General features: G+C 46.4%; 1 protein-coding gene across 1 annotated transcript in view; it reads left to right on the top strand.

Moving 5' to 3' along the window:
- LOC135203681 (cysteine desulfurase-like) overlaps nucleotides 1-16,808 on the top strand; it is a gene marked incomplete at its 5' end in the record, with an annotated part of 72,835 nt that overhangs the window by 23,739 nt on the left and 32,288 nt on the right. Inside the window, 2 exon segments of the mRNA XM_064233579.1 lie at nucleotides 15,501-15,611; nucleotides 15,773-15,984. Coding sequence (XP_064089649.1) covers nucleotides 15,501-15,611; nucleotides 15,773-15,984 — 323 coding nt within the window.

Here is a 16,808-nt window from a genome sequence, read left to right as displayed (position 1 = left end):
CAAAGGTCTGTCACACACGGGCAGTTGTTGTTGTTGTAGAATTAGCATAAGGGCTGATCTTTAAAAGCCACGCCAGGGAGCTCGCCACGGTGACAAGACTATGCCTTCCATATGAATTGACGATGTCCTATACGAAGATGCAGGAGATGAAGATGAAAGATCTGGAAGATGACGAATATGATGACTGCCTTGATGGCAAAGAATTCAAAGCAGTATTTGATGATACGGACACGGAGAATGACTTTGGAGGATTTTAGTTTATTAATTTTATGCATTTTTTTTTTACTTTAATAAATTTTCACTTACCTGCGTATCCTAAAATGAAAATAATAGTTCAAGTAACAAATGTTTCTTTTACTGAGTAAAACAAAAAGTAAAAAATCCTTCGGTGTTGTGCCTTAATCAACTGATTTGGAAATTATAGATGGTTATATTATAGTTAGAACAGTTAAACATGTTGTATAAACCAAAATAATGCAAATGGCGCACAATCGCTCTTTTGTATTTTAAAATACAATAGTATATGAGAATGCATACAATATTATTGGATATAGTGAAGTACAAGTAAAGCATAACTTTTTAAAAGATCTACTGTTTTCCTCCGGTAGTAACTATCGCGATCTGCCAATTTGGGAAAGCATAGACGGTACGCTAATTTTATGCCGTGTGTATGATGCGACCCCTTTAAAATTAGCTTCAAAATTAGGTTTCAAAAGTCGCATGATATGCGATTATATACGGTAGATACGTTTCTTTTTAAAGTTTTTTGGATACTCGCACTAACGAGCAATTAGAGTATTAACAGTACTAGTAGTGTTGCATCCTCATCACCTTCTTACTTCGCAGAAACTTCAAATTCATAATTGCAATTTGAAGACAAGGATTGTGGCTCAAAATGCGAGCTATTAAAAGGTAAGAAGTGATTTACTAGTGTTCCCCATTGCAGTGGAGGGTGAGTCTGATCGGCTTTGTCTCGCTCTCAGGCCTAGACCTCTTTCAAGCCTACCAAGCCCCGAGGAGAAGGAATGTCGAAAAGCAGTAAAGGAAGGAGGTTTCAGAGAATCCCCACCAGTCAGGCGTCCCTTTCGCAGGTTCTGTAGAGCGTCCCAGACTGCCAAGGATAGCCATTGAAAAGGCATCCTTAAAAAAGTGCGTCTCTTCATCTTACATCCGAAAAGACGAAGAATGTATATGTTTGGAGTTTTGGATGATCTAGCGCGTTCTCTGAAAACTAAGAGAACACTGAGCAAGAGCCACCCAGGAAGCCGCGTTCCAGCAAGCTAGCGTGAGCCACAGTTTCCTACAACCAAACGCGAGCCGCGTTTTCTAGAAAATTTTTCTTGGCGCAGCGCTTCAAAGAGACGAAGCGCCAGCCTGGCGCAAATTGCGCCAGGAAAACAGACGGCTAGAGCAAGGACCTTATAGTAGAGTGGCAATCAGAACGATCCTTCCATTGAATGTTTCCGGGCAAGAGGCTCTTTCTAAAAGGGGTCTAGTAGGCGCTCAGAACTATCAGGGCGCACGGGACCTTCCACGCAAGCGGAACGTTCCAGGAGTGAGTCTCCTTTCTAGCGTGCGGAACATTCCAGGCGCGCGGAACTATCCAGGCGCTAGGCGCAAGGAGCCAGCGCCAGAATATTCCAAATCTTCTTATGAAAGAGAGGTCAGTCGCGAGGCTCCTCTTTGAGTTTTTAATAGAGCAACTTTCCCCTGGCAAAGGTGCAAGATGTTGCACAGGCGGCCGTCGTCTTTTGTCAGAAGGATTCTGATACTAAGAGAAGCCATTTTTTCATTATTCAGAAGACTCCTGTGTTTGGCAGTTCCTCTCAATGCAGACTCTCTCTTTCATTCATGCTCTTCCCTCGTTATGAAGAGGCAAGAGCTTTGGGAGTTTTCTTTATAAGAATCTCATCGACGTTTGGGTATGATGGCGGATAGGAAATATCTACTTCCTTCCGTAAACCCTACAGATGAACAGGAATTCTTGTCTCTTCCGCGATTTTATGAGGAAATCATGAAGATTTAAAGAGTTCCTTGGATTAACTTCCTTCCTTAAGGAGAATATATATACTCTTTCTATCGTTCTATTAACGAAAAGAACGAAGATAGTAAAAATTTTTCCTTTCTCTATTTGCCTCGGCAGGGAAAGAAGGTAGTAGAGTATCTGCTGTATGAGAATACGATACGGCAAATCATAAGCACATACCGTAGTTACTTCTTTGCTGAGCAACTCAATTACCAGTATCCTTCCAGGAATTTCCTAGGAAGGACCTACGCTTAAAGGATTGTTAAGACAACACCTACTTAGCTTCTAGATTTATCGAAGTCTTGTTTCGCTTAAATATGCATTGTTCCGACACGGCATACAAACCTTCGGTCCTTTTACAATAGGAAGGTACTAGCGGCAGCTGGATAGGTCGTAAGCTTTCGAACAAGGGGTTCGGTAGTTAACTGCTTGTCCGACAAGCGCGCGCGCGACTGGGAGGTAAACAAATCACTTTTGCTTTGTTTCGCCTGCTGGCGTGTTAGACGTGTCATCATCGCTCTCTGCCCGCTTCATCGTCGTTGCTTTCGCATGGTTGTGTTTTTTCTTTTTCTATTTATCTAGTGAAACTGAATTGTAAGTACAATCATTTCATATTTATTTCCATTGAATTCAATTGTCAAATAAAGGATCTTGGTTTCTCCACGCGCCTCCGATTACCCGAGTGCCGGGACTGAAGGGCGTAAGTGCGGGAATTCATTTTTCCCAGAAATGATCCTCGTATTGTGTATGCTCGGTGCCGAGGGCGGGAGAACGCTCGCTCCGAGCTTATATTTTGGTTGGAAATGTGTAGATGAAAATCGTAAGTAAGTGCCCTTTTCATTTATATTTTTTTGACCTGTATGCTCTTGCCGAGCGAATGCGCTCGGCACGAAACTTATTATGTATGGAATTGGAATCGCAAGTACAGTATTCTTTTTCATTTTCATATATTTATTTTGATTGTAGCAATACTCATTTGGATCAGTTTGCCGCTCTTACCCGGAAATTGATCCTTTCCCCTTTTTATTTGAATGAAGTGAAATCGGCAAGTGCAGTTCTTTTTCATTTTCATCTTTTATCGAGATTGCATTATTTCACTTTGGATCAACTGTTTTCCGCTATTTCCCGGGAATTGATTCCTCCCCCTTTTTATTTTGTATGAAGTGAAATCGCAAGCGCAGTATTCTTTTTTTTTTTCATTTTCATATATATTTTGATTGCATCAATTCATTATGGATCAAGGTTTCCGTTCATAATCGGGAATGGATCCTTTTACCCTTGCGCTCGGTACCGCGGGCGCAAAATGCGCTCGATCCGAGCCCTTATTCATTGTGAAGTGAATCGTAATGCAAGATTCTTTTGTCATTTTATTCCATTTTATTATTGATTGCATCAATATTTATTTGGTTCAAGTTCCGCTCAGTCAGGGAATTGATTCTTATGCCCTTGCATTCGGTGCCAAGGGCACGATTGCTCTCGGGCTCTTATTATTATTGTTGGGTACATGGGTGCTGTGCGGGGGTGGGGAACGAGAATCCCCCCCCCCCGCTCAGCTCCCACAGATGGCCCTTCTCCTTCGGAGGGGGAGGTTATCTGGCGCCCCCCCCGCCGCCGGGAGGGGACTTCCCCCCCATGTCTGGTGGAATCACTAACTACTGTTATTTCCGCAGGTGCTACTGCCACTAGGGTGGAAACCTTGGTGAGGTATGGGCGTCCTTCCATTTGCAGGGCGTGCTAGTGTCCAGGGGCTGCGGTTCTATGTCTGGGCCTACTGCGGTCACCCATGAGTGGTGACCACGCTCCAGGTGACGACGTCCCTCCTCACCTGGTGTACTCGCCTCACGTGGTAACAGTCTTGCCTACAGCCGCTGTGAAAGTGCCGTTCGCCGTACCAAGAGGGGGGCGTGCCGCCGCCGCTCGTGGTTGCCGCGCTGCCCGCGACCACACTTCCGCATGGCCCTAGAGGCTCGGCCCCTGGACCTGGACCTTTGCCGCCGGGGTACCAGGGCTGTTGCTCTGGTTGCTGGCTGCCTGCTCCACTTACCTTCCTGTTTTTTCCGGTGCTGCCTGCCGTAACCCTGCCTGCCGATTCTTGGGACTGGACCTGATCCCATGTCAGATTTTGCTCCGTTGCTGGTATGCTGGGGGCCGTCCCTCGACCGTTGCTCTGCGCTGGCTGTCCCTACCCTGCCGTTGCTGTGCTGGCGCTGGCTGTCCCTAACCGATAGCTGATTGGGCGTTGGGCTGTGCCTGCTGGTTCCTGAAGGATGCCCATGCACCTTGCTGACGTCGTCCCTATTCGTGGTGGACCCTGAACTTGCTGACGCGTCGGGGTCCCTGTTCGTGGTGGTACTACCCCAAGCGCACTTTGGTCTGTCCTGTAGCAGGTGCGGTCCCCCGGGGAAGCCCTAGGTTGGTTTCGGCTTACAGCAGCCCCAGGCCCCGGCTGCCTTTCCGCCCTGGGGAATAGGCAGATCTGTAACATCTGTCCTAGAGGAAGCTGACGCAAGAAGAGGAGGAAGGTGTCTGTCGTCGTCGTCTTCATCTTCTTCATCGTCGTCGCTGCCCCCCCGCCTCTTCCCCTTCGACTTATCTAAGGCTTTCACAGCCGAGGTTAAAAGGAAGGAGGTTTTTGCCTCCTTCCCTCCTTAAGAAGTCTCCCTCGGGAGCTTCTCGGGGACCCCGACCCCGGGAACCCCCACCCACCCGTCTCACCACCTCGGTTGGGACGGGAAGGGTTTCCTTTCCGTGGTCCTCCTGGTCCTGCCTGCCTTCCTTCGGGAGCTGGGGCCCGTCCTCTGTCTCCTTCTTCCTTTTCCAAGGGCAAGGAAAAGACCCTAAACGGGAACCAGAAGGCGGGGTACCGGCTAACACCGGTACTTCCTCGCCTGGTGTCAGTGGTTCTGCCACTGCATCAGGGTCCGTCTCGGCCTCTCGTTCGCGGGAGGTACCGAGTGTACGGTCGCCTACCAGCGACCATGGCAGCCAGGAAACCAGACCTCTGAGCCCGCTCAGCGTCAGGTTCACGGCACGGGGCGGAAGACTGGTGACAGCCGCTCACGCGACTCACCAGACCAGCTCTCGCTCTCGCGGCGACCAGCTGGCTACCCGGGGACGTGACGGTCCACGACCGGCCACGGGCTGAGGCTGGGAAGAGGTCCCCCCCGTTCGCCGGTGCCAGCCACGGCTGGAACCAGCGACGTGACGTGCCTTGAGGACAAGCACCGGTCTCACTGTGACAGTGGAGCCTGCAGGTCGCCTGACCGTCGCTCTCACAGAGAGCGATCGGGTACGGCAACCAGCACCAGCTCTTCTGACACTCGAGATCGGGGCGCTGTGCTCAGTCCAGCCATTCTCCACAGCGAGACGGTTCGACCAGGCCTGCAGCATCGATCGCCACCGCGGGTTGACGATCGCCTGCAGCCCTCCAAGCCTGCTGGTTCTGCCAGCGAGCGAGGAGGGAGCGTCAGGTCTGCCTCTCCCGTACCTTCAACCTCCTCGGGTTACACCGGGAGGAGCGAGGTATTGAGGAGTGATCGTGAGGGGTGCGCCCCTCATGATCCCACCACACGCCCTACGTGCCAGGCACGGTTCTTGGACCGGCCAGGACGTATGCGCAAGTGGATGGAGAAGACCGAGAGGGCTGTCGCTGTTCCCCCTTCTTAGGAGAAAGGTTTCTCGAATATGCTCTTGTTCGAAGGGCTTAACGGTCCTACTGCAAGATGCTGTGACTTCCGAGATCCAGAGGAACTTTGCCGAGGTTATGGCGCTGATTCGTCAGCACAACGACCTCGGGGAAGGATCGCCGCTCCCACCAGCAGAGCCACGTCTCGGCTCGAGTCGTTTTGGGGCCCGAGAGGGAACCCAAATCGACGGTGGGTCTGCCGCGATCGGAGCTTGCCGACTGTGTTGAACCAGGTAGTCTCTCGTCTCCGGACAAGAAGGCTCTCTCAGTTCTGACCGGTCGAACAAGCTACTTCACCTCCTCTACTGCGACAGAGGCGTTTCTACGTGTCTTCGGACACCGTATTTGAATACCCCTTCGGTCCTCCTGAGAGGTTTCGACCTCGACGAGGACTAGAATGAGTTGGAGGACGGTATCGGCTCTCTCCTGTCAGGTGTCGATCAGCCCCACCCAGACGACGTTCACAGTGGCGGCAGACCCTTACCTACAGTATGAGTTCGTAACCCTCCTCGGGAAAAACGTTTTCCTCCTACGATACGTTTTCCCAGGCTCTGAGAGGCCATCGCCGTAAGGCGATGGCTGCTCCTTTTCTTCTCCAACTGCTAGTTCCGCTGGGAAAGCGAGCCAGTATCCAATTCCTCCCCCATTCCCTCTCTCCTTACGGCTATGAGGGAAAGGGGAGGGATCCTACAGAGATTTCTCTGTAAGATCCCACGTTAGGGGCTGCGCTACCGGGGGACCTTCGGGTCCTACCTGACGTAAGCCCCGGTCGTTGAGGAGGGATCCTGCCCCTTTCTCGATTTCTACGGAATCGAGAGAGGACCACCAGCCGATATCGTTGACGAATTCGGTGGGGGGTTTCGCAGAGTGCTTAGAATTCTACGGAATTTCTAGCGCACTCAGAGTGTTCGAGTTTTTTACGATCTCCAAACACTCAGGCGAGACCATGGTCCAAAGTGAGCGAGAATCCCCGATAATTGTTACACGATAATCGGGAACCTCGCTTATGCTCGAATTCCTGTAATTTCTAGCATTTGGAAGAAGACTGCTGCTGAAAGAAGAGTATCTCACAGTAGGCGATTAACCTGGAATAGAGAAGAACGGACGGGAACTTCCAGTTTGGCTTGAACTATCGTCTTCGGTAATTCTGTTCACCATTGAAGCTTTTCCTTTGGGAAAGACTTCTCCTTCACTCTCTTGGACTAGAGAACGAAGGCGGTCGATCTCCAATCCTTATTCTCATTCCTCGAGAGGAAAAGAATTTATGATGGAGGTCGTGGTACAGAACCTACAAATATACTACGTATATTACCCTCGCGACATGATTCTTTTAACAGTTGAATTGTCCGGGGGGTAGCGCATACCGTAGTTAATCTAACGGTTTGTGACCGAGACGAATTTTATCTTAATTGAACTGCAACTCGGGGTTGCCTGCAACCTCCCAGCAGTTATCAGTTTCGATTTTAGATACTTGGTATTGTCATGACAACACCAAATCAGCTTTTGTATTTACCGAAATCCGTTTGGTTAAATATAATTGCTCGAGCGTATTCTTTATGCTCGATGGTTCTAGCCGAACGCATTCCTTCGTGGAATAATGGATTACCTGGCAACTCAGGATGACGAGTCACCGAGAGCTACTGCGTATTGAACTGCCTGATAGCAGCTCAGTATCAGCTAGGTCTCGGAGATGCACGGTCGGTTACGTCTCTCTCTCCCCTGGTTTGATTGACTACCGAACCGTATCTCTGCCCAACAATCATGGACTTAGGTCTCTGATTAACGGGGATTCTCGCAATAATGAAGAACCATCTACTGCTGTGACGCTCGATTTCATCGCCCTCGACATTGCGAGAATTTTTCCAACAGAGATCTCTTGGACTCTTTCTCATCTTTTGTTTACCGCACGGTAACAGAAGTCTGTACTTGTCTCCGCTGCATCGCACCCGCGATAATGCGAATGATTTTTGCAGACATCTGAGTTTGTCTTCAAAATATCTCGTATTCGTAGGTGTGCAATTATTCATTGCTCGCCCCGAATTAACAGATGTGTCAGAAGACATTGCCTACTCTCCGACCTGACAGCTCTACTTCCAAATGTTCAGCCCATGAGAAGCAGTTCTTCAGGCAGTATTTCCCTGTCTCTTATTACTGAAAACGCTCCGTTTTATTGCAACTACGATCCTCACCGGGACAGCAATGAATAGCGGTTAGCGTTCTCAGTCTTTTGTAGCACAGGTTCAGAATCTTGAGAATCCTTCTCTCGGTTCAGCTGTGAAGACGTAGGTTGCTTTTTCTGTACACCTTCGTCTTCAACGACACATAGTGTTTGTTTCTTCTTAGCTGAGAATCAACTTATACTATGAGATATCTTGCCATCAGGGACCTCGGTCTTAGAAGGCAATTGACTTTCGCCTGTTGGGCACATGCCTTAAGAGAATCATCACCTCGCCTTCTGGCATCGGTGACGAACAAATTATTTGTTTAGTCTCTTGCATAACCCTTTTAAGGCGAAGGTCCACGTGGACTTTACTCGGGCGCTTGGACAACTTGCCTCCTACCGAACGCAGTCAGTCGGCAGCTGTCAGAGCGCCCAAGTCAGTTACGAACTTCGCTGTGGGACTTAGTTCGGTTGTTCCATAACAGTCTTTTCTTCGTCCTAACGGCTTGTCACAGTACCCATACCATCGACACCCACCATTGAGTGTCAGTGTCCTATCCACTACCGAGAAGAACTTCACTGCATGGGGATAGGAGAATGTGAGACACTTCGCTGCAGACGGATAGACCAGTATGGGTACAGGACATCACCCGAAGTCGAGAAGAGGGATAGGTCATACGACCATTCCCTTCTTTTCCTCTGAGGTAATTGCATGACTTTTCCTGCGAAGTCAAGCATCCAGGGGATGGGGATTCGTGACGCTCGATTTCGTACCGACTTCGTAGCAAAGACTCAGAACCCTTCGGTTCCTGACGATCGGTTAGAGCCTTCACAATCCCCTCCCTAATGGACTTCACCGCCTTCGATGCGAAGAGATGCTGCTGTCCTGTGAAAGCGCGACCGCGCTTTCTGAAGAAAACTCGACATCCCAGGCTGAGTGTTGAAGACTCTTCGTCAGCACCAAGATGACCTAGAAGTACACTCCCTCGAGTTACACAAGAACTTCTCCGTGGCGCAGGTACTGAAGGCAGGGGTCTGGTACAACCAGACCACTGGCACCTACCTTCTACCTTTTGGATATTGCCCACAGGTCCTGGATCGTTTTCCTTGGGACCCGTGGTGGCTGCTCAACACGTTGTGTAGCTAACCAGACCTAGCAGGCTGAACAGCATCGAGTCCTGGTGTGACTGTAAGAATAGATAAGTGAATGAGAGAGTGACTGGGCTTCTCTTCCTATCTTTTTTCTCCCCCTCTACCTGTGGGTAGAGGGATACGGTCATCACCTTGCTGGATAAGGACGAGATGCCGGTGAGCTACTCGACAGAGCCCCATCCTATCCCTTTCACTAGGGATGGGAGCGAATATCCACCACTTCCTCCTACAAGGGGGGGGAAGTGGATGCCAAACAAGAGACAAACCATAACTTTATGTTGACTCTTGCAAATAGGAAACTTGTTCTTGTTTGCTGGTACGAAGAGATACGTTTGCCTCTCTCTTAGTACCTGGTCCAGAGGTCTGACCATTGATCCTGCGGTGCACACCCCGATCAATCGGACAGAGGCTTGGATCCCTCCCTCGCTCTTACGACCAGGGAGGCATTCCAAGGTTGGGCGAACACCAGTCTGTTCACAAAAGACTCAGATTCCTCCCACCAAGAAGTGAGTCTTCCTATTGTAAAAGGACCGAAGGGTTTGTATGCCGTGTCGGAACAAATGACAATTTGTCCAAAATTGCATTTTTCCTACTATACAACCTGAGGTCCTTTTACACATAGTCCCACCTCATGCCACCCCTCACATCTTGCAGTTTTTGCTTGGGCCAAAGCAAAAGTGAATTTGTTTACCTCCCAGTCGCGCGGCAGCGTCATGCGCGGGCCTGTCGACAAGCAGTTAACTACCGAACCCCTTGTTCGAAAGCTTACGACCTATCCAGCTGCCGCTAGTACCTTCCTATTGTAAAAGGACCTCAGGTTTGTATAGTTAGGAAAAATGCAATTTTGGACAAATTGTCATTTAATAAGAACTTCCTGAAGTTCGATAATAATTTTATAAGATTCCTTTATTGAATGGAGTAGCTGGCAACCCTGGAAGAGTAAGGCCAGACGGCTAACGGAGACTGCTATCGCTTAGACCAACGCAGTACCATGTAGATGTCGATCATGAGTGGTCGGTTACATGTCTCTCTCCTGCGGGATGGAATGACTAACCGTGTCTCTCCCCTACAATCGCGGTTTTAGCCTCGGATTGAGGGGATTGTTAAGCAAACATAAATAAAATATTGTCTGCCTTTTGCTAAGAAGTTTTCAATAAGAAAGATATTTACAACATTTCAATGCTGTTTTACCGTAGGTAACATTATTAACCGGATTCTAACGCAGCGGAACTCTATATTTATATAATGCTCTCATGCTTACGAAAGCATGGCGTATTAGAGTACATGCTTAGGAGAAGATGAATGTAGTAGAGAATTCACTTTAAAGACTACGGTATGGTCAAGTCTTATGCACATACCGAGGTTAACTACAGAATTCCTAGTATCCTTACAAAGGTTTCCTAGATTAATGCTGTTTACCACAATGTGACAGTATTATAAAGGATTCTAATACGGCAGAGCACGATATAATATAATTCTCTCATCCTTTCGAGAAACGCTCACAACCTTTTTAGAATCGATATTGCTCAAGAGAAGATGAGCGAGTCGGATGGGAAACATTCTCTTAGTGGCAGAAGTTGTTTCCCTGAATGGACTATACTACGTATATAAAAGTTTTTTCCTACTAAGAACGGAATTAACATGTGAAGGATGTCGGGTACCATAAAGGCACAGATGTTCTGGCACATAACCTAAATAGAACTAGAAGGAAGCGCCAGCCTGGCGCAAAGTGTCAGAAGCGCCAGCCTGGCGCAAATTGCGCCAGAAGCGCCAGCCTGGCGCAATGTTGCGCCAGAAGCACCATCCAAGATATTTTCTCGTTTTAGCGAGTTATTAACCTAAGAGTCCAGTAGCCTCTCGGACAGCAGGCTCGGTAAACGGCAAAGATTCGTTCCTGATTTCGTTACCCATTTAATCGGAAAGGGTCGCTTACAAGGAATGATGAAAATGATTTATTTTAATCACTTAGGCCAATTCCACGACTCTCTCATACCGCAAAGAGTATCGAGAATCTCTTTTTCGCCCCTGTTTCGCGTTAACAAAAGAGAACCTATTTGGGAACAGACACGGAACGTAACGATCCTTAAGAGTTCGATGCAAGATTTTGCATGTCCGTGAGACCTTCTCGATCGAAGATAATAACTGTTAACGTATGTCTAACATTTATTGAAAAGAGTTGTGAGAACCTGCGGAAGTCTTCTTCATAGATCTCTTCGCAAGGTAGAAGACGAACAGCTTCCTATAGACTGCTTCCTTTTCCTCGAACCAAGAGAGGTAGCAATATACGACATCTTTAATTTAAAAAGAAGGGGAATAAACTTTAGTCTTTTTTCCCCTAGTTTATAAATTCATAACAGATATTAAGATAAATGGGATGGGCGTCAAAGGAAGAGAGGATGAATGCCTCATTTTGGCCTTAGAGAGGTTGGATTCACAGAAGTCACGTTCTTCTCACAGCATGTTTCGTAAGGCTTTTCCAAGAGTATCTGGATATTCTATCAGAATCTATTATAAATAGACCTGAAAAACCTCTCCAATCTGAGTCTGTCCGCGTGCAGACTGACCAGAAGTGGACATGAATGAGAGGATTTTTCAAGGTAAATGACAATAGTCATGGCTAAGACATAGAATTGCTGCAGATCGTGCTAGATGGAATGAGGAAACTGTCCTCTTCCGATACCTCTGTGAACCACATAGCGAGGTTTTTTCTTCACTTTCAAAGGGAAGAATCACCTATGTATATATCTGCCATCAAAGAACGCAGTAAAAGGCTATACTCTGTCTCTACAAGGGGAATTAGAGATAACAGAGGATTAAGATCTTCAGGATCTTATACGATACCGCAATACGACAAGAGTAGGATATCATGTACTTCGAATGGGATCTTTTTATGGCCACAGATTCCTTGTTCCGACAAAATGGAACTGCTCCTCATCAAACTTCTTTGAGAAAGTTTATGAAGGAATTCTTTGTTTCTCTTAGCCCTAAACGACCAAGAAGACAAGTGAATTTTTTGTGCATTGGAATCTCGCATCAGATTCATGGAGACTCGGCAATGGGTTCTTGCCAGCATAGTATGTCTGGCAAAAGAACTAAAACCCTCTATTCCTGACCCAACGCTTTCAGATAGAAGTTTCGTTGCCCAGGCAGGGTACTTACATTTTCATCTACAGAAGAAGAGATGGTTTAAACGTTTGCCTACAGAGTCTTCGGGGTGCGATGAGGGCTCGAATGCTTCCCAGAAGGTATTCAGAAGGATAATAAGAGCTAGAAATCAGAGTTCCGCCCAATTTCAGCTCGGAGTCTCCTTCGACTCCAGACTCCTTCCCTTCCTCCCGGGCAAGGATAGGGAAGATTCTGCAACGAGGAACCTCATCAACAAATAAGAAGAGATCTCGTTAGCAAAGGAAGTATTCACGAAGGATCCTCCTCGGAGGAAGACTCTTCTCTCTCGTATTGTTAGATATCCTGTCGTCTACTGGATGTAGCTGACTACAATCACCTCCCCTTGCCAGGGGCCAAAAGCTCAAAGGGGAAGAATTTCTTCCACCCTTCTCCAGTCTCCTGATTTAAAAACTTATTTGTGGTTGTTCAGGCACTCTCGACAATGTAGCGCCAGCCAGGTGAAAAACGCCAGAGGCGGACAGTTCCAAGGAACTTCTGTCCATGGTCGGATACTGAGAAGGAGTCTGGGCCTCCAACCTGGGGCCAAACTGCAACCAGAGGCGAACAAATCGGACAGATATAAGAGTGTCCGATGTGGACATCGCCAGACAGCCTAGAGACTCTTCCAAGCTTGAAGCTCCAGCAAGTGTGGAGGAGCCAAGCCAGGCGCGAGGCGCCAGCCAGGCTCTAGGAGCCAGCCAGGCTCTAGAAGCCAGCCAGGCACCAGCCAGGCTCTAGAAGCCAGCCAGGCGCCATCCAGGTGCCAGGCTCCTTCAAGGCTAGGCTCCAGTCAGGATTGAGGATCCATCCAGGCGCAAGGCTCCTTCCAGTAAAGAGAAACCTAAAGCTCTGTCATGTAAAGAGGGCTAGTCCCCATTGATATGATACAGGTAAGGCTCTGCCATGTAAGTGGGTCAGCCCCCATTGGCACGATCCGAGAAGGCTCTGTCGTGTAAGCGGGCTAGCCCCCCATTGACATGATCCAGAAGGGTTTGTCAGTCATAGGTCCCTACCTTGCTGAAACTCTTGAGGCATGCAGACTCATAGACAGTAATCATGAAGTCTTCTGCCAGGCTCCAGACGCCTTCCAGACGCAAGGCGCCAGCCAGACGCAAGGCTCCAGCCAGGTGTGAGGCGCTAGCCAGAAGGGAGGAGCCAATCAGGCGCCAGCCAGGCGCGAGGCTCCAGCCAGGCTCTAGGTGCCATTCAGGCGCAAGGCTCCAGCCAGGCGCGAGGCGCTAGACAGGCGCTAGGCGCCTGCCAGGCACGAAGCGCTAGCCAGGCTCCAGACTTCACCCAGAAGAGATCTATATCAAAGAACGCCCTGGCCTTCTTTGAGACAATGTGATCTCCTAAGCACTTGATAAGTGCATTGATGATTCCTTCAAACAGCTGGTCAATTAAAAGCGCATGAATGCGAGCTTTTCCGAATTCTTGTTCTTTCCTTTACAATATGTCATAAGGACATATTAGCTGTCACATACGGGAGATGCAACTCTGTGTTGACTTCCCATTATCCGAAGGATCAAGATAACCTACGAGAGATCCTTCTCTCTTGGTTGATACGTGTCTGCGGATACATTGCTGGGATAGGGAGCCGATACTGATCCTTACTAGTGAGTTAAATTTTATTTAACGTCGTGTTTTTTCTTTGGGTTGTTTGAAAGGAGTTTGGGGATAACTCTTTTCAACTTAAGCACTAACCCTCGTGTTAGGATCAGGTGATCGGGATTGGTGTTGTGCTCCTTAATTATGCCACTAGGCATAGGCATATTGTCATGTAAGAGGCTCTGTCGAGTAAATGGATAAGACCCCATCGACAGACCCACAAGAACTCTTAGCCATAGGTCACATCCTCGCTGAGGCTCTTGAGGCGAAGCAGATTCCTAGGCATTAGCCATGGAATCTTCCGCCTGAACAAGTAGGAACCAAGGTTTTATTTATTTATTACCTACAACGTATGTTGTTTACCTGTCTATTCAGTAAATAGTTGTCTCTTACCCACCACCAAGGGTGTCAATCAGTTAAGTATATATCTGCCAGGGAAGTTGCATGTACAAAAATGATATTGTTAGAATACAATAAAGTTTTGTACATACTTACCCGGCAGATATATACGATGAATGGCCCACCCAGCCTCCCCTCAGGAGACAGGTGGAAGAGAAAATCTGGTTCTAGAACGGGAATGGTTCCTATTCCTGCCACCCAGCGGCAGGGGGGTAGATCACTTGACCTACCTGCAGCGTGTGCCGCAAAATTCGAATTTCTGTCGGACGTCAGAGACATAAGCTAAGTATATATCTGCCAGGTAAGTATGTACAAAACTTTATTGTATTCTAACAATATCATTATTGTTTATAAGGTATCAAATCCATCATTTTATGAGTTTTTGTGAATAGGTAGCTTACTCTCACAGCTCTCACTCCTGGCCATTTAGAGTAAGTGCCATTGTATTATGGGAGTGGTCTTCTTCCTCTAAGCATAATTCCAGAGGGGATTGCTGTTTTTAATGAGCTTATTATAGATTTGTGAACTTCACTGGTGTGTTTCATTTTATCAACATAAGATTTTCTATCTGAGATCTCAGTCTAAGGTAGCTGAGTACTATATGAAATTTATGTGAGCTGCACAACAAGAAAGACATACATGCTATCTACACCAGTCAATTCAGCAAATGCTCAAGCACCTGATACTCAAATATTTGTGTTAACTCTTCTCCCTCTTCAGTAGATAGTGTTTAAAATAGAAATAAAGAAGACATTAGTCAATAAGAAATAGAGAGACCAGGTACCATGTCCAAATCCACAGTTGGTAAGTTAATTAGGTGTTGCTGTAAATGAATACAGACAAGTAAAACTTTGGTGGCCATTTTCTAAAAAATCTGTGGTTTCGTTATTAATTTATTAGTTGTCAGAATTAGGAAAGGACAGGAATCCTTGGTGATTTTTTCATAATTAGAAAAGGACTTGAATACTTTATGATTTAAACTCGGTATGATTTTATTTATTTTTTATTCAGTAATATATTTGGTGAATATTATAAAAACAAATATTTTTTTGTATATATACACTTGATGATCTTTTCTATGATTTTTTTAAATATATGACTGACCTAACAGTAAGGAAACCTGTCTATTTTGAAAATATAAAACAGATTTTAAATTTTTTCCTTTATTGAATCCTGTATTAATTGGTGAAATTGGTTATAATAAAATAGTATATATAATAGTATACATCTATGAATTTAAAATAAAATTAATTTTCAGGTTTAGCTTAGAGGTTTTCTAATTCTTAAATATTTTTAACTCTCAGTGGTCACAAGTTATATGGACCAAAGGGAATTGGATGTCTTTACGTTCGTAGACGTCCAAGAGTGCGAGTTGAAGCTCTGATGAGTGGAGGAGGCCAAGAACGTGGAATGAGGTATTTTTTCTTAAACACTTGGATGAACATGTGTAGTTTTCATTTTTAAGGCTGTCCTTTCTAAACCTAAATTCCTGTGAATTATGATGGGTTCAGTATTATGAAAATGATTTCATTATATATTTAGAATATTTATTAACATATTTACATTTATTTCGTAGGTCTGGTACCGTCCCTACTCCTCTAGTTGTTGGGTTGGGTGCTGCATGTCAGATTGCAAAAGAAGAAATGACATATGACCATAAGCATGTATCAAGGCTTTCTGACATGCTTGTTGATTCAATTCAGTCAAGAATACCACAAGTCATAAGGAATGGTGACCCTAAAAGGTCATATCCTGGCTGTGTCAACCTGTCATTTGCATTTGTTGAAGGTGAGTCTTGTTGTCTAGATTGAAGGCATTTAAAGTTGGTATTTTCCATTTATGGCAAAGTTGAATACTTTAGTATATATGTATGAGAAGTGGCAGGATGTACTCATACACAAGCCAGAGTGATTTATGTTGGTAGATATTGTGATCATATTACTAAGCTAAGATTCATATATTGTAGAGGGCTAGCTTCAATCTTACTGGCTGGGCTAAAATATACCTTAAGAACACCCCCTAGACCAGGCCATCTTTAAAATTGGCCAGTTTAATAAAATAATCAATGGTGTAAGAAGAAAATAAAGGGATTTTGACGTAAGGAAAAATCTATTTCTGGGCGATTGGCTCGTGTCGCCAGCGAAATATCCTTTAATCTATTATTTCTAGGGTAAATGTACTAACACATACCAGAGAATAAATAAATAAAGAAAAAGGTCAGTATAACTGACTCGCTTACCCTCCAAGAGGGTGTCGGTATGAACACTATGGCGAGTGAGACCACTACCACGAGCCAAATGCCAATAGAATTCTCCCACTACAAAATCCCCCAAGAGGAGAGCCGACCCACAGAGTGGGCAGCACTTACTACTACTACTCCATCCCATGCTGCCGACTGCTGCGCCTCTGGTGGCCATCCTGAAGTTAGCAGACAATCTTGGCGATGGGATGGGTAGGGCGGGATTTCGCTGGCGACACGAGCCAATCGCCCAGAAATAGATTTTTCCTTACGTCAAAATCCCTTTTCTGGGCTCAGCTCGTGTCGCTGCGCGAAATCGTACCAGAGAAATAGCACAAGATTGTAAACAAAAAATCAACAAAAATAAAAAAGA

This window comes from Macrobrachium nipponense, chromosome 36 (genome assembly GCF_015104395.2).
Source record: "Macrobrachium nipponense isolate FS-2020 chromosome 36, ASM1510439v2, whole genome shotgun sequence".
Taxonomy (NCBI): Eukaryota; Metazoa; Arthropoda; class Malacostraca; order Decapoda; family Palaemonidae; genus Macrobrachium; species Macrobrachium nipponense.
The sequence above is the reverse complement of the archived record's forward strand: the minus strand, read 5'-3'. Positions and strand labels throughout refer to the sequence as shown.